Source organism: Hemitrygon akajei, chromosome 7 (genome assembly GCF_048418815.1).
Source record: "Hemitrygon akajei chromosome 7, sHemAka1.3, whole genome shotgun sequence".
In the NCBI taxonomy this organism is placed as follows: domain Eukaryota; kingdom Metazoa; phylum Chordata; class Chondrichthyes; order Myliobatiformes; family Dasyatidae; genus Hemitrygon; species Hemitrygon akajei.
Window position 1 is genome coordinate 55,958,179 of NC_133130.1, and position 23,270 is coordinate 55,981,448.

General features: G+C 39.6%; 1 protein-coding gene across 1 annotated transcript in view; it reads right to left on the reverse strand.

Annotated features, from left to right (window-relative positions):
* LOC140730473 (follicle-stimulating hormone receptor-like) overlaps positions 1-23,270 on the reverse strand; it is a 172,665-nt gene that overhangs the window by 18,856 nt on the left and 130,539 nt on the right. Inside the window, exons 4-5 of the mRNA XM_073050921.1 lie at positions 8,572-8,646; positions 719-790 (exon numbers count right to left, since the gene is read on the reverse strand). Of these exons, the coding sequence (XP_072907022.1) occupies positions 719-790; positions 8,572-8,646 (147 nt within the window). The remainder of the gene's footprint in view (positions 1-718; positions 791-8,571; positions 8,647-23,270) is intronic.

Below are 23,270 nucleotides of genomic sequence, written 5' to 3' on the forward strand. Positions count from 1 at the left end.
TCACAGGTAGGTCAGCAGCCATTGAGCTTACAATAATGTAGAGAAATTGTTTTTATTTTTATTAGAGTTTTGTAAATCTATAGAACACTCTAGTCAAGGGAGTTATGGATGCCCAGGAAAAGAGTTGATTCAAGAGTGAGACTGATAGATTCCTCAAAGACATGGGGATCAGGTGGAAAAGTGGATAAGCTAGCACATCAACCATGATCTTATCGAAAAACAGAAGGGCTCAAGAGGTTTTAGAGTTACACACCAACATTTTTTTTAATGTTTTCAACTTCTTGATATCAATGGTGTGAGTTCAGAATAACTAGTATGAATGTAAACTATGTTTCAAATATTTAGTTTCTTATTTTATTAATTATTTTCACAGTTATCTATTTTATTGCTTGCTGTGATTATAGAGTTGGTTACAGATGAAACTTAAGGCTGCCTTTTTTAACATTACTGCTTCAGCCAACATTATAGCTTTCTCCATACATTTGTTCAAATTCACAATGGCAGTTATTTACAAAGAATGTCATTAAAATAGTTTCTTAAAAGGTGGTGATATGATCTAGAATCCACACTTCTGAGGCTGAGGGTTAACTACAGATCACAATTAATGTTTATTCAATCAGTATCAGTAAGGGAGAGAAAAATAGAAAATAAAAGATTAATTGAAAGGACACTAATTTATTATGTTTTCCAGAAGGTTATAGACTGCCAAAAAACTTACAGAAGGATGAAGTCTTCAGATTGTATGTTTTTGATATCAGGGAAATACCTAATTCCAGTGTTGGTGATGGTCCTGTGGAAATAAAAGAATATATAAGAAACATGGTTGATAAGGATGCAACACAAATTGCAAATTAATAGGTTTTAGTGCTTCCAAAACTTTTATTCATGCTTGAGCATCACATATGTTTTCTGAATTATTTGACTAATCAACATGCAAAACCCTTAATTATCTTGGAATCCAGTGGGTTACCCTTGCACTTCATGCTCTGCCTTTCATATCTGGCAACTTCACCTTAGATTTTTAACAACAAGGTATTGATTGTCACTGTTAATGGTCTGTAAGATGGAATCATTTAGGCTTTCCCTTCTTTGAGTAGCTACGTGAAAGATTTATAACCAGCAATGCATAAACACATACCTAATCATACTTACATCCTTGAAACACCTACTTAGGGAAATTTGTGGAAAATGACCCTGGTATGTCCTGCTTCATTGCCCATAAGAAATTCAACCTGCAACAATCTCATACACAGGGGCAATTCCAGTAAAAGCAATGCTCCAATGCTTGATTCAGAACTCCATAAGCGTATCTATGTCATCAATCAATTCATAATGCACTGAAGCTCAAAGTATGTCACTATTTCATTATTTATTAATGGTTTCATTATTTAACTCATGAGAAACTGAGACTGGGTTGAGAAGTCAGCACTATTGTTCCACAGCAAATGGCTATTCCAGATCTATGAAGTTATGGTGTTTACTAAGATTACTATCCAGGCTGTAACATAAAATCCATGGCTTTGAGGAACTTCAAGGGCCTCATTCTATCAAAGTACAGGTGATCAGTGACAGCAAGCAGGACCATGCTGAGACAACAGCTCCAGCGTTTATTTTACAATGTGCCTGGCAGGAGATGGGAAACTGCAGATGACCTCTTCCTTGACACACCTTCAACAGGCCCAGACACTTGATGATAACATATAGCATGCATGCCAGTAATGATATTATTTAGAATTATGCAGGAATTTTGAAACAGTGGTTTAGTATTTCCTAGCCTCAGCAATCACTGAAACAAAGTGTATCCAACTCATTTGTGAGGTTGGTGTGAAGAATCATTATTTGACAACTGTATGCCAGATGATAAGTCTGTAACACAGCCATTCCATTTTCTTGGTCTTAGAGTACAAAGAAATCCCATCATAAGTTATAAATTATGCATTGATTGTAATTGAACTCCTCACTAGAGAATGTAAAGTTCTACTAAAACCACAATTTGGTATATTTCTCATAATCGGGTCACTACCACAACATGTTTGGTTGTTTGACCTGTTACAGTTTCTGGAGTTTCTGAACTTCATCTCCACTGCTCCCAGTGTCTTTATCTTTCCTCCTGGCAATTCCCAGCCACATCCAATTCCCAGACTCATTAGCTTCTGGAGCACACCCCACAACCGTGTTTGTTGCTTTGCAGGACTGAAGAGATGGGTGTCGAAAGTGCTTGACAAACATCATTGAACGATATCTTTTTAAAATGGACAAGAATTGCTTAAGCTCCCCTGCACTTACCCACAGCGCCACAAAAAAAGCTGACTCACGACAAGTTCTCATTAATAAAAATACATGTTACTTTGCTGTAATTAGTCTGAACTCGCTGTAACTTAGGTATAATGTTTTGAAATTTATTCTGCATTTAAATAAAGCAATAGGAATGTGAATGAGATGTGGATACATTTCTGATGGTGGCCAATGCTTTGAACAAGAAGAAAAGGAAGACACAAAGATTGAAAAGCTCAAGCAAGCTTTCCTTAGTAAAATTGGGTAGAAACTAATTGTGCTCAGCACTTAAGATTTCAGGCCAGGGATTTTGTTCTTTTTGATGATTAGGCTATGTAAAATGGGTAGCATAACATTCTTCCAACAAATCTATCAAGCTGATTAGTAACTATAATATTTCAGTGGCAGATAGTGACTAATTCTCATTAACATGCAAATTTTATGAGTAACAACTGTAATAATAAAATATAAATGCAGTGTACAACTTAATCTACTGAATATATTAAGATGCCATTGAAGAAAAATATAACCTGAATAGCTAACACTAATTGTTATAATATGTTTAGGAATATACCTAGTAATTACTGCAATAAAAATGTAATTAATACCTTCATCCATCTAATATCAAATATGTAAATACATCTTATAGAAATCTATTTATCATCTCTTGATCTTCAAAGATATATAACATTTTACGGGTCACTGCTGATTAATTAATGTATTTAGATCACAGTCTGATTTATATTCCCTGCAAATCTGATAGGATTCATGATTCATTTCAACAGCAGATGCAATCTCACTGGCTCTCCACTCAGCCTTGGATCATTGGACAATAGTAATACTTTTGTCAGGCTGCTGTGTAATGACTACAGCTCAGTGTTTAACACAATCATACTCCGAGTTCTAATCAACAAGCTCCAAAACCTGAGCCTCTGTAGCTCCCTCTGCAACTGGATCCTTGGCTTCCTCACAGTCTGTGCAGATCGGAAATACATCTTGACCTGGCTGACAATCAAGGATGCATGCTTAACACACTGCTCTACTCTCTCTACACCCACAACTGTGTGGCTAGGTACAGTTCAAATGCCATTTATAAATTTGCCAATGACACAACTATTTTTGCCAGAGTTTCAGATGGCAACGTGGAGGCATACAGGAGCAAGATAGATCAGCAGTTTGAGTGGTGTCGCAACAAAAATCTTGCACTCAGCATCAGTACGACCAAGGAATTGATTGTGGACTTCAGGAAAGGGAAGTTTGAGGAACACACACCAGTCCTCATCAAGGGATCAGAAGTGGAACGGGTAAGCAGTTTCAAGTTCCTGGGTGTCAATACCTCTGAGGAACTGTCCTCAGCCTAAAATTGATGCAATTACAACAGAAGCACAACAGTGGCTACATTTCATTAGGTGTTTGAGGAGAATTGGTATGTCATTAAAGGCACTGGCAAATTTCCACAGAAGTACCATAGAGAGTGTTCTAACTGGTTGCATTGCCAACTGCTATGGAGGAACCTCTGCACAAGATAGGATAAAGCTGCAGAAAGTTGAAAACTCAGCCAGATCCATCATGGGCACTAGCCTCTCCAGCATTCAGGACACCATCAGAACAGCAACATCCATCATTGACGACATCCAAGGCAAGCCCTCTTCTCATTGCTACCATCAAGGAGGAGGTACAGGAGCCTGAAGACACACATTTCTCAAGGATCTCAAAGTATTTTTTTGTTAAATTTTGACTCAAATCCTAGGTTCAAAGCTGAAAGAGCAGCTATTGAATTTGTTTTGCTGCATTGGTTTGATGTGAAAATCTGCCAGGTTTGATTGTGTTGGTTTTCAAATGTAAATTTCAACATCCCTGAAGAATTATCTACTTGTACAAGCTACAAAGAATAATTATCAGTGATTCCATTTCACTGATATGAAATGGAATTTCATTTTCACATTTCAGGAACAGCTTCTTCACCTCCGCCATCAGATTTCTGAATGGACAATGAACCCATAAGCACTACCTTAGTATTTTCCCCTTTCCTTTAGCATTAATTATTTAATTTTCTTATTTTATATATTCTTATTGTAATTTATTTTTATTATTACATATTGCAATGTACTGCTTTCACAAAACAACAGATTTCATGACATGCCAGTGATGGTAAACCTGATTCTGATTCTGAAATGCCATGTTTGGCCAGTTCCATAAAGCTCACTTTGATACATTTTGTTCAAAATTTATATTGTACTCTTTTGAGACTGAATCTAATGATCTAGTTTGTCTTTACTTATGGCACAAATACTTCAAGGTCTCAGAATAACAAGGAATAACCAAACATTATACCTTACTGTGTTATTACATTCTGTTTGATGGTGTTTTGTCATTTCACCTTTGGTTAAAAGTAGAGTGAGTCTGGATGGAATACCACTTCACAAACTTTGCTTGTCTGCTAAAATACATCCTTAAAGTTTAGGACTGGAAAATAAGAAAAGTTCCCACAAGCCTACTGATTTTATATTGTCATATCTGTAATATTGGAGATATTGATGGCAAGATGTTGGGGGTTGAGGTGAGATTTATATAGTCATTTGTGGGAGGCTGGAATTCATAGGAGAATTGTGGTTGTATTACTTTGTTTGGTTACTAGCAGTGAATAAAAGCTGTTAAGGTTCTGGACCAATGTACAATGGAATCACTGATAATTATTCTTTGTATCTTGTACAAGTAGATAATTCTTCAGGGATGTTGAAATTTACATTTGAAAACCAACAGAATCAAACCTGGCAGATTTTCACATCAAACCAATGCAGCAAAACAAATTCAATAGCTGCTCTTTCAGCTTTGAACCTAGGATTTGAGTCAAAATTTTTTAAAAAATACTTTGAGATCCTTAAGAAGTTTTTTAGAAGTCTCTCAAATAACCATGTCAAAAATCAATAAAATGTTGATTTTTTTTTACCAAGAAATTAAGTAATTATCCAAAGCCGTGCTGAAGATGAAACAAAAGAATGCCTTTTGCCATGTTGATGTTCTTTTTTTCCATTCAAAATGTATGTCAATAATAAAATCAAACTCAGTACTAACAGCACAGATCAGCTTGCTCCATTCTTCTTTACAAAACGACAAAAATATTATAAAATACACTATGAAATGTAAGAACAAAACTACAACAAATACTGACCGTGATTACCACTTAAAAAGCACCTGACCTGTGAAGAGATGTAGAGGAATATTTCTGTTGATACCTGTCAGTTACTTATACAGTGGAAAGGCATAGATGACTACACAAACTCTGGCAGAGACCCCCCCAGCAGAGGCCCTAAGGAAAGGTAAGGGAAATAGAAAATGGACTGACAACTGACCCCAATCACTTTCTGTGCTTCCATTCTGATGTACATAAGCACAGAGCAGAAGCTTGCAGGCAGTACCCTTTAAAACACTACCAAAGAGTTAAATACATTACTCCCCAAAGTCCTGTAAAGCTATATGCATGTTGCATTAGGCAACGATGTATTAATTGCTATCATTTCCTTAGGTCAACTAGAAGCCAATCTATAAAGTAACTTTTGCAGTTAATTAGAAAATCTCTCATGTTGCAGTAGATCTTTCTACCCCTTTTTGAAATGTATAAAGTGAAGTAAATTTTGTTCAAGTGACATATGACTGCCTCAAAAGTGTTCTTCAGTAGCACTGATTAAAGACAGGTGGAATCTGCTGTCTGAAATGTGCTTCCTTAAGTGTGAAAGTAAGTGTGATAGTCACAGGAAATGTATGCTTCTTGCCAGATTTTAATATAATGCAAGTACTTGGGATCATTATTAACTCTTTCTGGATTAATGTCAGAAGGAGTGAAACCCTTAAGAAAGCCAACCCATTTGTTGCTGAGTTTACAGTGGTGGGTGCCATAGTTTGCGACTACATTTGTCTTGAGTAGATAGAACTTTATTTTAACATGCTGAACTCGAACTCCTGCTGTGAATGTTCTTGATTTAAATACAACTGCTTGTATGCAAGATTCTTTTAAATCTCAGGAAACTCAGAGGTGAAATTAAAGTTTCCTCTACTGACTCCGGAATATGGGTGTATTATGCAGGAGTCTTTCTGGGGAAAGGGTGGCTCCTTTAGCTCTTAAAGCTCTTATGACTGGTAAACAACTTTGCTTTACATGGCACACTGAGTGGTCATTCAAGTTGGCCCCAGCAAAGCTATCCCAATTTTGCCAATTCTATTGCAACACATACAAAATGTTGGAGGAACTCAGCAGGCCAGGCAGCATCCAGGAAAAGCATACAGCTGGCGTTTTGGGACATTTCAGGACTCAGCAGGACCATGCCAATTTCACCATTATTTCCTTACCACCCTCAAATTAGAAATAGGCTGTTTGGGCAATAACATCCATGCCAGCCATCACGAGCCATTCATAATAAACCCAGTTACCCATAACCTCCTCTGCCTGGGCGATTCAAGTGCTTGTATAGATGCTTCTTAAATGTTGTGAGAGTGTCCACCTCCCTCGTCCACTTAAGCCATATATTTGAGATTCCAGCTACCCTCCATAATCCTCTCAATCTTTGCCTTAAATCTATACTTTTGGACTCTTCTGTAACAGAGAAAAGTTTTCCACTACCTACTCTATCACCATCAATATCCCTTTTAATTTTGTACACCGTTCATACTCAGACTCTCCCACTCCAAGGAAAACAAACACAGGCTATCCAGTTCCTCCTTATAAGTAAAAATCTTCACCCCAGGTGAACAAGTGAATCTTAATTCAATCACATTCTTCTGTTGTGTGGTGACCAGAACTGTACATTGTTGTGACCTAAACAATGCTTTATGAAGTTGTACCATAAGGTTCCTGCTCTTATATTCTATTTCCCAGTACATGAAGGTGAGTAGCCTGTATGTCTTCTTCACCACAGCTACCCACACTCCCATCTTCATGAGTCTTTGAATGTATGCACTGAGGTATCTGTGTTCTTCAGTCACCCCAAAGCCTTATTAGTTCTCTCCAAATGCATTGTATCACACTTACAAGAATTAAGTTGCATCCTCCATTTCTCTGCCCATTTTAACATATGATTAAGAGTGATGTCATTCCACATTCTATGATTACCCTCCTCTCTTCCAGCATCATTACCAATCTTCGGGTCTTCTATGAAATTAGTAGTCATTTTTTCTACCCCAATCATCAGCGTACTTTAGAAACAGTAGGAGTCCCTGCATCAATCCCTGAAGTACACCACTGATCACAGGCTTTCAATCACAAAAACAGCCCTCCAACACCTCTCTCTTCCTTCTACTACCAAGCCAATTTTAGATCCAGTTTGATAGCTTATTCCAGGGAATCCAGTCTTCAGAACCAGTTTTCCATGTAAAAGGCCTCACAAAAGTCCATGCAGGCAACATCAACCACACTACACTCATCAAGTAGGTTAGACAGGATCTTCCATAACAAGACCATTCCAAAGATTTAATTAACCTCTGCCTTTGCAAGTGTGGGTTAATCCTGTCCCTCAGATATTTTCATTTCAATAACTTCCCCATCACTGATGTTCCAATCACAGGTCCGTACTTACATCATTTAATCCTGCTGTTCTATAATCCACACTGCTCCATGTATTTAGAGCTGTGCCTCTTAGTGAGAAAACATTTTCTGAAATGGGTCAATTTTGATTGCAACTTTTGGGTTTCTGGATTTAACTGGCATTGAGCTGTTACCTAAAATTGCTATTGATTTGTCTGTTGAAACATTTATAATGCTGAAAGCTGCATATTGTAAGTCAGTAAATTGGTAAGAAACAGTCAAATTGAAGTCAGAATGGCTTTAGCCTATCTTTTTTTCTGAAAATTCTAGCAAATGGTTGAGGAAGGGACCCTCCAGCCCCCATGAGCTAGTCTTACTAACCATGTTTCTAAATGATTATTCAGGCTTTTGCTTCATCCAGTTAACCGCATGCTTGTGGCTGGTCAGGCAGTCAAAATTGCTGACTGCTGAAAGGGAAACAGAAGAAAAACTGCAAAGGCCTCATGCCAATATTATTGGCAGGGCATCTGTATCTGTAATTCCTTGGGCCATTTTCAGTCTCCCAGACTGTACAATCTCCAATGTGATAAATATCAGCACCATCAAGTTTTGTCACTATTGAGTGTGCATATCTGCTTTATTTTCCTTCATTGTTAAGGTTCAGCCACAAACTTTAGGAACTACTTTTCCATAAATATAAGTCTGACTACTGTGCTTATTTTCCATTTTGACATTAATATCCATAACATACAGGAGTCAAAATTATTGATTCCTCTTACATGTATCTTAACTGCGGAAGATTTCCGAATGCTCCTCGGTCGATTTGCACAAGCAGTTTTGCTTTATCAATTATTCTGTAAAACAATAATAACAGACTGAATGATGCATTACTTTTCTATCTAATCACAGCAAAAAAGTTATTAACATGTTATAAACTAAAAACAACTATATCGTGAAACATACTAATTGGTATAGCTACTAGAAAATATATTTAGAAAAATTGTTAATGATAAGCTAGTCAAAACAGTGGTGACTGGAAAAAAATTTGAGTTTCTCTATTATTTGGTTTCTGTTTACACTGATAAACATTTTTTAATACGTGGTGTCAACGCAGAAGGCCTATTTTTAATGATTAAGTATATATATCCTTCATTATAAGGATAAGCACCAATTAACTATATAATATTCTGTCAACCATTGAAATGCATTTGTCCAGTTGGTGATATTGGTCCTAGTATTATACATTTTTAGCTATACAAAACAATTGTTCGACATGAATTGGTATGGGTAATTTTTGAAATCTTGCTGAAATTGAGCATGCAAGGATTAAAGATTTTCTTCTATCATAGATAGCTAATGCCAAAGTAGTTTTGTTTGACTGTTAGATCATTAGAATGGGATAAATGGTCTATTCTACTATTGTATTCTGAAGATAGTTAGCACATGTGATATCAAGTAATTCAACACAAAGTATAAATGTAAAATTATAGTTTATTTTGATAAAGTGAATTTAAATATCTCTTGTACCCAGAATGAGATGTTAAGATTGCTGTTAACCTCCAAAATGTGCAACTGCTGTAATGAGGTGTAGAATAAAAACAGAAAGGTAACAATTATGTTAAAATTAATGATCAGAGATAGGAAAGAAAAAGAAATCCTCCATCTCTCTGAAAATTAAAACAAGCTTATTTTCTCTTTTTTCCCAGTTCAACTGAAGGGTCTTTTATCTAAAACATTAAGTTTGTTTCTGGAAATCATGAATATCTGTCCGTTAATTACAACATTTTCCATTTGTTGTAATTTTGCACTCCATCATTGGCAGCATTTTGCTCAATTATTGGAGAGTTGGCAAAAAAATAACATTTATTGATGCGTCATTTTCAAGTTACTTACAATATTAAGATGTCTTAATTTCATTATGTCATGGCCAAGATACACAAGGTGAAAGGAATATCAGGTAGCACATGAGGGATAAACTCTACAGTCCCACAATTCCATAAAAATAAGCAGTAGGTTGCTAGTAATGATCAGTGTGAAGCAGAGTTATCAGTCCCACTAATTACTCTGCCTCTGACATTTCTAGCCAGCAAGTATCAATTGTAGTGTCAGCTAGTATGCTATTGACAAATGGCTTGATGATAAGATTTATCATTGTAGGAATATGGAATAGCTGCCTAATATCATGTTTCCTAAAATATAACAATAATTAAACTTCACATTTTTTTTTAATTGGCTCTAAAGCCCACAAGAAGACCTGAGTAAATGTTCAGATCACCTCTGAGGCAATTTTTGAAATTCCACTCCTTTTGCAAATTCATGGTCTGACACACCAACCTAGTAAAATTATCATGTATAGGAACAGGTAGGACTTGCAATATGTGCATCTAATGAGCAGGGGATAACTTAGCTCTGGAATTTAAGAAGTAGTTTTAAGATGTTGCCAGGGTGTGCTCAATTGGCTAATGTTGTGTGTAATTAGGTGAATTATGTTGTCAGGTTGCATCACCATAATCTTACATGACGTTCATTAAAGTTTGTGTAGTATTCTTTTAAATTCCATTGATTACTTGAAAGTGTGCCCTGCAAGAGTATGGAACTGAATTTATTTTTTCTTAAATTTCTTCCATGTCTTTTATCAAGTCTCGTCCACACTGCTCTCAACTTGACCCAGGCCATTGCTTCACCATCATCTAGGAAAATTTTACTAATGTTTCACAATCGTTTTCTTGAACAATTCACAAAATATCTTCTTCATCAGCATCAAGATGGCGCTAGCAAACAATGATTCCTTGGGCTATGTCTTCCAGATAGTCAATAGTTTCACCTTTTCTATGTCTTTTATTTATTCTTTATATCTTAATTGTGTTTCTAAAACTTAAAGCTTGTGACTTACAGTTTGGAATTCAACTGAGTGACCTAGCACTCTGTTGTCCTTGAGAAAATTCCAGGAGAGGAGCACGAGCACTGGCTGCCTTGAGGAAATGCCCAGAGATGGGATACAAGGCCATTATCAACTCCATTTCTCATTCATTAAAGCATCGAGGAAAATTGAAACGTCAAGATGAATATTGAGGAGAGTGAGCAGATACTCTCTATGTTTGAGCGGTCGCTTTCGATGCTGATGGAATATATTATCGAAATTCTGAGATTTATGTGGTTATTTGTGTAGACTGCAATTCATATTGGTCTCCCTCAGGTTTCTGTGCTTCCTTTCTTGTTAGGGGTTAGGGGTTAGGGGTTGGGGGTTGATGTCCTGGTTGCTGTTTTCTGGGTGGACAATTCATTAGATTTTTTGTGTGAAGGAGGGTTTGGGGATTTGGGATTGATATTTTTGATGGTGATTTTCTGTGCAGGTGATCCGCTAGTTTTGTGTGTGCGAGAGAGGGGATTGGGAGTTTAATGTGATTGTTGATTTTTTTCATGGGGGAAATATGTTAGTTCTTTTTGCAAAGAAGAAGGTTGGGGCTTTGGGGTTTGATGTTCTAGCTGCCGTTTGCCATGTGGGCAATCTGTTAGTATTTGTGTGAGAGATTTTTGTTTCTTTTTCTTTTATGTGCATGGGGGGGGGGGAAGTTTATGTCCTCTCTTTCAAAGACTTCAGTGTTTTTTCTTTGTTTCATGGCTATTTGGATATGATGAAGCTCAGAGCTGTATCTTGTATATTTGTTTAAAGGGATGTGGGCTTTGCAGGTTGTACGAGCATTTAATCACCCATGGCAAGCTGCACAAAAGCTTGAATTGATTTCGGGCTGAGCTAAGTTCTTGAAGCACGATCTTAGACTTTAAGCTGTGGATGCACTCCAATGCTGCTGGGGTTGCTGTCTCACATCTCCAAGCAGCCACGGCTGACCCTGGCTTCAGCAGATATCTACCTATTCCATTACCCCTAGTGTGATTGATGGTGGAGAAAAAGGGGGAGATGATGGGCATGTTGGAGGGAAAATTAATTAGAGGGGAGTGGAGAAATAAAAAGAGGAGAAATGAGATGAAGAGACTGATCTTCTGAGTCAACCCAGTGGCCGGAATTTTTAGCTGTTTCACGAAAAGTATCAAATAAGATATGGGGCCCTATAAAGTAATGGTATGAAAAGTATAATCACTGCAAAAAGTGAAATATTTTAATACATAAAATCGATCCCTTAGCTTTGATTCTCTTTTTCTCGTCTCTGACTTGTGTGCAGCATTTGTTGCAACTGGGACCTCACCAGTTGCTCTTTTTAATGATCGGCAGGTGCATGAGTCCTCGTACTTCAGCCGCTGCCTCCACAACTTTCAGTGGATTCTTGTGAAAATAGGCAACACACATCAATGTTATACAGGACAGACAACTTTAGTTTTAGGTCAAAAAGTCCTGTGTTTGAGAAGTTGTTTACAATTCCAGCCGCTGATATGGCGGATTTCCCTTTGCTTGTCCTTCAGCAAGTTCTTAAAGGCACATCCAAAAGCACAAAGTTATTGAGCTTTCAGTAAATGATCAACCTTGCCAAGACTGAGTGTTCCTATAAATCTCTTCAGAAACAACTGTTATGAATGTACCACAGCTCTGAGGGGCCGAAGGGTGCGGGACCAGCCCCCTCCTTCCGGAGAATCGCAAGATCGCTATTAATTCGGGTCTTGGACCCAGGAAATGAGAGACAATGCAACGGATTTGACCATTGTTCTTAGAGGCACCTGTGTGAATTGCAACTCTATAGTACGTGCCAGCTATCAGGGACATGGACACCCTCCAGCAATGTGGGGTGGGGATTGTATCACCCTACCTTGATTGACATTTACAAATCTGCCAGTCATGATAAAAAGGAGACTGCAGGAGGCAGTACCCCAGCGACGCACCAGACGGAGACACCATCGCTCATTGCTCCCGTAAGAACGGGAAGCTGCTCGGGAGCCACGTGTGATTTGGTTCCCCTAGCTAGGGAATCGAGTGGCTAATAACCCCGAAAAGGATTCCGAACTGACAACGGGGAACTCACCTTCCCGATTCCACGATTTGAATCCAACAGGCTGGCAAGTTCATTTTCTCTCTCCAGCCCGTGAACACCCAGCGGTCCCTCAAACGGCTAAAAGCCTTCATGAACTGGCGAGACTTTTTATATTTCCATCGGACAATAGTTTTACCCCTAGACAAACGATAGAGCTACTTTGAATTGTTGATTATTACTATACCCGTGCTTTAGATTGAGTATTGATGACGTATATTATCTGAATGTTTGTATTAACCTTACTTTTGTGCCCCTTTATAAATAAAAACGTTTAAAAATGGTACCATCAGACTTCAGCGGACCTCTCTATCTTTGCTGGTAAGTGACCCAGTTATGGGGTTCATAACAGTACTTAACCAAACATAGAATTGCATAAATGAGTGAAGTACTTCATTGGATTCATGTTATTTTCAACTTGGGTGGTATTTCAAGGTAATTTGAGAAATATAGGTGATCTAAAACAATTCATTTACAACTAATTAGGTAATTAATTAGTCTGCACAAATAAAGGACCATTTATTGAATAATTCAGATTTATCAAGAAGATAAATATTGTATTTTTTTCTCTACTTAATTCGAGCTTTATGAATAATATCCTGAAAATGTAATGCACTGAGATCTGGGACAATCTGCCCTTTGTGCATCTCATTTTCTTATGTTTGAACATTGCGCACTGTGTCCTCTTTAGCTATCAGCTAATGGGTATTGAATGATGGATTACATTTAGCCACTGTGGCAGGGCAGATAAAATAGCCTGTTAAGTGCCCAGAATATCACATGAAGGACCAACTTCGTATACTAGTAAGTGTAGAGGGTGACAATTCTGTGAAAAGATAGTTGGAAACCCAGAGATATCAGCTTTGAAAATGATACTGCTGATGCACCATCAATAACTCTCGGAGAAGTGAGTCAAGGTAGGCTTTTAATGGCTGGAAGAAAGCACCGTCAGCAGCAAGAGACCACCACACAACATCCTGGAGACTGAGGGAGGAGCAGTGCCTCCAATCGCCTTTATACAGGGGTCTGTGGGAAGAGCCACGGTCTGTGGGAGGAGCCTCAGGAGCAGTCAGCGGGGAGGGGGGCGTGTCCAGACAGGTATATGTAGTTCACCACAACTGCCTAAAAACCACATAAAGATTATAATTTCAGGGACTTCTTGTTCAGGAAAATAGATTGTCATATGCACTGTATAGTCCATACATAGAGGCACTGAAGCAAAGGCAGCACACATTGAAAGAAAAGTTTCAAACTTATACAGAGGAACACAGGCAGCAGTCCAGTACTCCATATATAAGTAAATAGTTTTGTTGGAAATAACAATGGTCATTTAGACAAAGAGCAGAAAGGTGGGATTCAGGAAGCTATACTGAAAATAACTGGTGTAATAGCATTTTAAAAGTTCTGGAAAAATGAGGCTATACCTTAATGACTCCATTAGAACAGCAGCAATGCAACAGTTATGAACAAAGATTTCTAATTTAAGCTGTTATTGGTTATACCTGGGAAATGCTTGCAGGGATGCGCTTTTAGGAGTAGGTAAAGGATTAAATACTTAACTAGATTGCAAACATCATCTCTCCCACTGGCGCAGAGAGATCAAGCTCATATCCAAGTTGACTTCAGCCAAGCTCTGTATTAGATTTAAAAATATCTTGCAATTATACAGCACAATGCATAATCTCAGAAAAATAGAGGGCTATGGGTTACCCTAGGTAATTCCTAAGGTAAGTACATGTTCGGCACAGCATAGTGGGCCAAAAAGCTTGTATTGTGCTGTAGGTTTTCTGTGTTTCTGAGGCTGCCCAAAGCCAATGAATTACATTTGAAATGTGGTCATTCTTGTCTCATAGTTTTTGTGCATCTTCTTAGCACACAGCAGAATTCCAAGGATTTGCAATGATATAATGAACAGTAAGATAATTGTTTTAATTATGCTGAATGTGTAATAAATATTGGACAGATCTCCATGGAAAACTTCCCTGTGATTCTTCAAAATAATAACATAATATCCATATGCTCCAATCACAGTGTAGATAGGTGGGGCTCAGCTTAAAGATGTCAGAGACAGCTGCAGCTCAGCCAGTACAGTTCGCCTTTAGTGCTGCATTCTTGTACTTGAGCATGTGCTATTATTTGTTTGGAAGGAGTAAACAGGGACACAGAGCTTGGCAAAAACCAACATCAGGTACACATTTTCATCATGGCTATCCCTGGAGGTTGAGGATGATGGTTGATCTATTTATGGGTTCTTAAGTGGCTTATGAGTCCAATCTTGGCTTTGAAAGTTCTTCCGCATTCAGCACAGGTAGTTCCAGATGGCAGATTGGGCTTTGGTTGTTGCTGCCACTCTTTCCATTTTCTTCTGTTTTCTTCTAATTCTGCACATCTGTTGGCTTTGAAAGTTGCTGTTCCTTCTTGGATGATGGCTTGCCGGAGTTTCCTGTCCTTGGCATTGGTTTCCCAATTGTTGATGTCGATGTTACGTTTCTTCATGTTGGCTTTTAAGACGTCTTTGAATCTCTTCTGTTGTCCGCCTCTTTTACGTTTGCCTTCTTTAAGCTGTGAGTAAAAGATTTGTTTCAGCAGACATTCATCTTTCATCCGAACAACGTGACCACTCCATCTTAGTTGGCTCTTGATGACGTAGGCTTCAATGATCATTGTTTTTGCTTCACTTGCTTCATTTAGCACGCCGACATTGCTTCTTCTATCTTCCCAGCTGATATTTAAGATGTTTTGAAGACAGCGTTGATGGAACTTTTCAAGTGCCTTCAAATGTCATTGGTATGTTGTCCAGGTTTCTGATGCATACAGGAGTGTTGGGATCACCACTGCTTTTTACACTAACATTTTGGTGTCTGTTCAGATGTCATGATCATGAAATACTCTTGTTCGGAGATGTCCAAGAGCTGTTCCAGCGCATTTAAGACGATGTTGGATCTCATCATTAAGGTCAACATTGGAGGAGAGGTGACTTCCAAGATACGGAAAGTGGTCCATGTTTTCCAGGGTTATTTCGCCAAGCTGAATTGATGGTTCAATCAATTCAATCAACTGATTTGTCTCAGTTAGTGATGGTTGGTAGATGATTTGAGTCTTCTTGGAATTGATGGTAAGTCCAACTTTCATCACGCATCCCTGTTTTACTCCTGATCTGACTTGAAAAGGCTCACAGTTACTATTGCTGACCAGGACTGTGGCAAGCATGCCATCGTGGTGGAGTCTCAGGATTTGAAAGTACTTTTCAGGACATCCATATGTAGATAGGACATCCCAACTTTGTTCACCATCTTCATTGTGACAATCATCCACATGATCAAGGATGACCTACCCCCAGGAATCAAAATTGTCTACAGAACAGATGGCAGACTTTTCAATCTTGCCCATCTCAAGTCCAAAAACAAGACATCCACGAATTCCCTCATCGAGTTCCAATACACAGATGACAACAGTGTTGCAGCTCTTTCAGAAAACCACCTACAACAGATTCTGACTGCCTTCAACACATTTTGCATAGTAATTACAAGCACATCACATGTTTTAAGGCGATTTTGTGAGTACAGAGGGTGAAATCTCTGTCACTGTAACTTTGTGCCACTCTACACACTTAACAAAGCATGATACATTCCTGTAAAGGGTTTATTAACTTGATGGTGCTCACATCTCTTGCAGGAGCAGAGTTTCAAGTTAAATATGTGTAGGGTGAGCACAATGTCTCGCCAGTTTTAAGTCTGAGCTGTTTTCCTGGTTGGATTGTGATAGTATTCTGATGATGATAATCTTACTGATTAGTGTAACTAACCCAGGTAAGATAAGATTGTTAGACAATCATAAAGTCAGAGTGGAGTTAGATGGGATGAACTTAGTCAAGGCCAAAGAAGTACTCATGCCTCAAGGCCGAAGGTGAATTCTGAAAACAATCAGAAGGAGGAACAAGTATGTTAGTCCCTGATTAGCCAAGAACCTTTATTTTATTCTCTCTGGTATGTGGGTATGTCTGGCATTTATTTTCCATGCTCAGTTTTCCTTGAAGAGGCAGTGGTGAATTGTCTTCTTGAATTGCTGATGCTATCCTGTGCCTTTGATTCTCTTCGTGAATAATATCAGGGTTCAAATATCCTCAAATGTACAACTATCATTTGGGATAGTTACCCATTACTTTCACAGTGTAAGTAGAAAAAGGAAATAAAAATGGAATTGGAAATAAAAAAATGATATCACCCAGTGGCATGAAGATTTACACTGAAGAGCAACTCCATATTACTCAATCAGCAGAAAGTTAGATTTAAAATGTGCATCAAGCCACCACTGTGAGAAATGTTGTTCTTCTCTCTCTCATTGTCTCTCACAAAGGATAATCCTGCACCAGGGTCTTCAGGGAGGCTTTACTTTATACTACAATATTTCACTCTTTGGCTCAGCCAGTATCACAAGAGACTGGTATAACATGAGACAAAGAAGACGGTGTAGCATCATGGTGTAACGCACAAGCCTTACAAATAACAAAGAAAAAGGACACAAGTCTCAAAGTTCAAAGTTCAAAGTAAAATTTATTATCAGAGCACATACACGTTACCACATAACACCAGAGATACTTTTCCTTGTTGGTAAATCCATAGAACAGTAACTGTAAACTGGATCGATGAACAACAAACTGTGCAAATGCAAATATAAAATAAATAGCAATAAGTAACAAGAGAATGAAATAATAAGATAAAGTGTCCTTAATGTGAGACCATCAGCTGTGGAAACACCAGAAATAGAATGAGTGTAGTTACCCTTTTTTTCAAGAGCCTGATGGTTGAGGGGTAGTACCCTGTTCTTGAACTTGGTGTTGTGAATCCTGAGGCACTTGTACCTTCTACCTGATGGCAGCAGAGAGAAAAGATCATGGCCTGGGTGGCGAGGATCTTTGATGATGGATGCTGCTTTTCTATGGCAATGTTTCATGTAGATGTGCTCAATGGTTGGGAGGGCTTTATCCACAATGCACTGGATCAAATCCACTATCTGTTTTTGGATTTTCCACTCAAAGGCACTGTTGTTCCCATACCAGGTCATAATTCAGCCAGTTTGCACACTTTCCAACACACACCTATAGAAGTTTGCCAAGGTTTTGATAACATGACGAATCTCCACAGACTTCTGAGGAAGTAGAAGTGCTGTCGTGCTTTCTTTGCAATTTATTTATATGTTGGATCCAGAACAGGTCTGCTAAGTTAGTGTCTCTGAGGATTTTAAAGTTACTGACCCTCTCCACCTCTGATCCTCTGATAAGTGCTGGCTCATGGACCTCTGTCTGCTATCCAGATAGTAGGTTTATGCCCTCCCTCAACTGACAAAAACAAGTAGATCCAAGTGCTTGGAAAGACCCAAAAATACACTTTGATTATTAAAAACTGATGTCTTTTACCTTCATATACACAAGAGCCTTTTTCCCAGTTCTGTGTAATGTTCTAAAAAAGTCGTAAAATTCTACCTATTTTTTGAATGTATATCTTACTACTCTATTGCATGCAGTGAAAACATGTTATTTACTGTTCATATTCCAACCCTAGAATTATTCTTAGCATTCCAAAAGAGTCACCCTGTGTGTTTCTTTTTGTGTTAATAATTTTAAGGATAATCATTACAGGAATGTAAAAAAAAGCTAACTTACTTCTCTCTTTCCTATTTCAGACTGAAGGCTCTTTGACCTGAAATGTTAATGCTCAGAGAGTTAGAACGGCACAAAAAGTTTAAAAGGAGACAAATTTTTCTTCAGCAGCTTGATTGAAGGATAATGGTGCAAGCTTGTGGACGTCAGTAGTTAGACCGGCGGGAAGAATTTGAAAAGAAGACAGATTTATAGAGTGGGCTCAGAGGAGCAGGTGGCAGAATAGATGAAGTCAGAGTAGGAGGGCTTCAATGATAATGGATGGAGGTGAGGTAAGTTACTTGTGAAGGATAGAAACCAGAAGTATGTCTGTGAAGCCAGTGTTCTGTACCGGGTGTCAGATGTGGGAAATCCGGGAGACTCCCAGCCTCCCAGAAGGCCATATCTGCGCCAGGTGCATCGAGCTGCAGCTCCTTAGGGACTGGGTTAGGGAACTGGAGCTGCAACACGATGACTTTCATCTGGTCAAGGAAAATGAGGAGGTGATAGAGAGCAGCTATAGGCAAGTAGTCACTGCGGGGCCTCGGGAGACAAATAAGTGGGTAATAGTCAGGAGAGGGAAGGGCAAGAGTCAGTTACTAGAGAGTACCGTTGTAGGTGTCCCCCTTAAAAATAAGCACCCCTGTTTGAGTACTGCTGGGGTGGGGGGGGGCAGCCTACCTGTGGGAAAGAACAGTGGCCGTGCCTCTGGCACAGAGTCTGGCCCTGTGGCTCAGAAGGGTAGGGAAAGGAAGAAGGATGCAGTAATAGGGAACTCTATAGTTAGGGAGTCAGAAAGGCAATTCTGTGGACGCAGGATGGAAACATGGATGATAGTTTGCTTCCCAGGTGCCAGGGTCCAGGATGTTTCTGATTGTGTCCACGATATCCTGAAGTGGGAAGGTGAACAGCCAGAGGCCGTGGTACAATTGGTATCAACAACATAGGTAGTAAAAGGGAGGAGGTCCTGAAAACAGACTACCGTGAGTTAGGAAGGAAGTTGAGAAGCAGGACCCCAAAGGTAGTAATCTCAGGATTACTGCCTATGCCACACAACAGTGAGTATAGGAATAGAATGAGGTGGAGGCTAAATGCGTGACTGAGGGATTGGAGCAAGGGACACGGATTCAGATTTTTGGATCATCGGGACCTCTTTTGGAGCAGGTGTAACATTTACAAAAAGGACAGGTTGCACTTGAATCCAAGGGGGATCAATATCCTGGCAGAGAGTTTTGCTAAGGCTATTGGGGACAGTTTAGATTAGACTTGCTGGGGGTGGGAACCAAACTGAAGAGGTGGAGGAAGGTGCTGTTGGCTCACAAATAGAGAAAGCTTGGAGACAGTGCAAGAGGGAGGATAGTCAGCTGATAGAGAAGGGATGCACTCAGACTGATGGTTTGAGATGTGTCTATTTTAATGCAAGATGCATCATGAACAAAGTGGATGAGCTTAGAGCGTGGATCCATACTTGGAGCCATGATGTTGTGGCTATTACAGAAACTTGGATGGCTCAGGAGCAGGAATGGTTACTCAGAGTGCCGGACTTTAGATGTCACGGGAAAGAGGCAAAAAGGTGGGGGCTGATCAGAGATAGTGTCACGGCTGCCGAAAAGGAGTAAGTCATGGATGGATTGCCTACTGAGTCTCTGTTGGTGCAAGTTAGAAACAGGAAAGGGTCAATAACTCTACTGGATGTTTTTTTGTAGACCACCCAACAGTAACAGGGACATCGAGGGACAGATAGGGAGATAGTTTCGGGAAAGGTGTAATAATAACAGGGCAGTTGTGGTGGAAGATTTTAATTTCCCAAATACTGATTGGCATCTCCCTAGAGCGAGGGTTTTGTTAGGTGTGTTCAGGAAGGTTTCCTGACACAATATGTAGATAAGCCTACAAGAGGAGGGGCTGTACTTGATCTGCCACTGGGAAATGGAACTGGTCAGGTGTCAGGTCTGTTAGTGGGAGAGCATTTTGGAGATAGTGATCACCATTCCAACTCCTTTACCACAGCATTGGAGAGGGATAAGAACATACAAGTTAAGAAAGCATTTAATTTGGAGTAAAGGGAAATGTGAAGCTATCAGGCAGGAACTTGGAAGCATAAATTGGGAACAGATGTTCTCAGGGAAATATATGGAAGAAATGTGGCAAATGTTCAGGGGATATTTGTGTGGTGCTGTGCATAGATACATTCCAAAGCATCAAGTTGGATAAGTCTCCGGGACCGGATGCGATGTACCCCAGGCTACAGTGGGAGGTGAGTGAGGAGACTGCTGAGCCACTGGCAATGATCTTTGCATCATCAATGGGGACGGGAGAGGTTCCGGAGAATTGGAGGTGTGGTGAACTACATATACCTGTCTGGACATGCCCCCCCCCCCACTGACTGCTCCTGTGGCTCCTCCCACGGACCCCAGTATAAAGGCGATTGGAGACAACGCCCTGGCCTCAGTCTCCAGGATGTAGTGTGGTGGTCAATTGCTGCTTGTTCTTTCTTCCAGCCAATAAAAGCCTATATCTCACCTCTCGTCTCCAAGAGTTATTGATGGTGCATCAGGAGGGTTGCAGATGTTGTTCCCTTATTCAAGAAAAGGTATCTGTGCTATCTCTTTCTGTTCCATACACACTTTTCCACTGTCAAACTTGCTTAGTCCTATTCTCTCATGACTTATCCTCTTGCTCTTCACATACTTGTAGAATGCCTTGGGGTTTTCCTTAACCCTGCTCGCCAAAGCCTTCTCATGGCCCCTTCTGGTTCTCCTAATCTCTTAAGCTCCTTCCTGCTAGCCTTATAATTTTCTAGATCTCTATCATTACCTAGTTTTTTGAACATTTTGTAAGCTTTTATTTTCTTCTTGACTAGATTTTCAACAGCCTTTGTACACCACAGTTCCTGTATTCTATTTTCCCTATTCAAGAAAGGGAATAGAGATAGCCCAGGAAATTATAGACCAGTGAGTCTTACTTCAGTGGTTGGTAAGTTGATGGAGAAGATCCTGAGAGGCAGGATTTATTAACATTTGGAGAGGCATAATATAATTAGGAATAGTCAACATGGATTTGTCAAAGGCAGGTCGTGTCTTAAGAGCCTGATTGAATTTTTTGAGGATGTGACCAATTGATGAAGGTAGAGCAGTAGATGTAGTGTATATGGATTTCAGTAAGACATTTGATAAGTTACCTCATGCAAGGCTTATTGAGAAAGTAAGGAGGCATAGGATCCAAGGGGTCCTTGCTTTGTGGATCCAGAATTGGCTTGCTCAGAGAAGGCAAAGAGAGGTTGTAGATGGGTCATATTCGGCATGAGAAGTGGCAGATGGAGTTCAAACCAGATAAGTGTGAAGTGGTTCATTTTAGTAGGTCAAATATGATGGCAGAGTATAGTATTAATGGTAAGACTCTTGGCAATGTGGAGGATCAGAGGGCTGTTAGGGCTCAAATTGATAGGACACTCAAAGCTGCTGCGCAGGTTGACTGTGTGTTTTAAGAAGGCACACGGTGCCTTGGCCTTCATCAATCATGGGATTGAGTTTAAGAGCTGAGGGGTAATGTTACAGCTATATCGGACCTTGGTCAGAACCCACTTGGAGTACTGTGCTCAGTTCTGGTCACCTCACTACAGGAAGTATGTGGAAACTATAGAAAGGGTGCAGAGGAGATTTACAAGGATGTTGCCTGGATTGGGGAGCATGTCCTATGAGAACAGGTTGAGTGAACTCGGCCTTTTCTCCTTGGAGTGGCAGAGGAAGAGAGGTGACCTGATAGAGGTATACACAATGATAAGAGGCATTCATCATGTGGATAGTCAGAGGCTTTTCCCCAGGGCTGAAATGGCTAACATGAGAGGGCACAGTTTTAAGCTGCTTGGAAGTAGGTACAAAGTAGATGTTATGAGTAAGTTTTTTTACGCAGAGTGTGGCGAGTGCCTGGAATGGGCTGCTAGCAACGGTGGTGGAGGCAGATACGATAGGGTCTTTTAAGATTTTCCTGGATCGGTACATGGAGCTTAGAATAGTAGAGGGCTATTGGAAACCCTAGATAATTTCTAAAGTAAGCACATTTTCAGTACAGCATTGTGGGCTGAAGGACCTGTATTGTACTGTAGGTTTTCTATGTTTTTATGTTTTCTTTCCACAAATGCTGTTCTATGTGATGAGAATTCTCTGGTTTTATTTCAGTGTTTCTGCATCTAAAATTGTTTGAATTTAATCTGTGACAAAATAAACATGTGTGTTTTTATTTTTCTTCATGCTCACTTGCAGATTTTGCTTGGAATAATTGAAATGGACAGGAGGAAGAGTATAGGAAACTGATACAGGACTTTGTGATATGGTGCAACTCAAACTACCTGCGTCTCAATATCACCAAGACCAAGGAGATGGTGGTGGACTTTAGGAGATCTAGGCCTCATATGGAGCCAGTGATCATTAATGGAGAATGTGTGGAGCAGGTTAAGACCTACAAGTATCTGGGAGTACAGTTAGACGAGCAGCTAGACTGGACTGCCAACACAGATGCCTTGTGCAGGAAGGCACAGAGTCGACTGTACTTCCTTAGAAGATTGGCGTCATTCAATGTTTGTAGTGAGATGCTGAAGATGTTCTATAGGTCAGTTGTGGAGAGCGCCCTCTTCTTTGTGGTGGCGTGTTGGGGAGGCAGCATTAAGAAGAGGGATGCCTCACGTCTTAATAAGCTGGTAAGGAAGGCGGGCTCTGTCGTGGGCAAAGTACTGGAGAGTTTAACATCGGTAGCAGAGCGAAGGGCGCTGAGTAGACTACGGTCAATTATGGAAAACCCTGAACATCCTCTACATAGCACCATCCAGAGACAGAGAAGCAGTTTCAGCGACAGTTTGCTATCG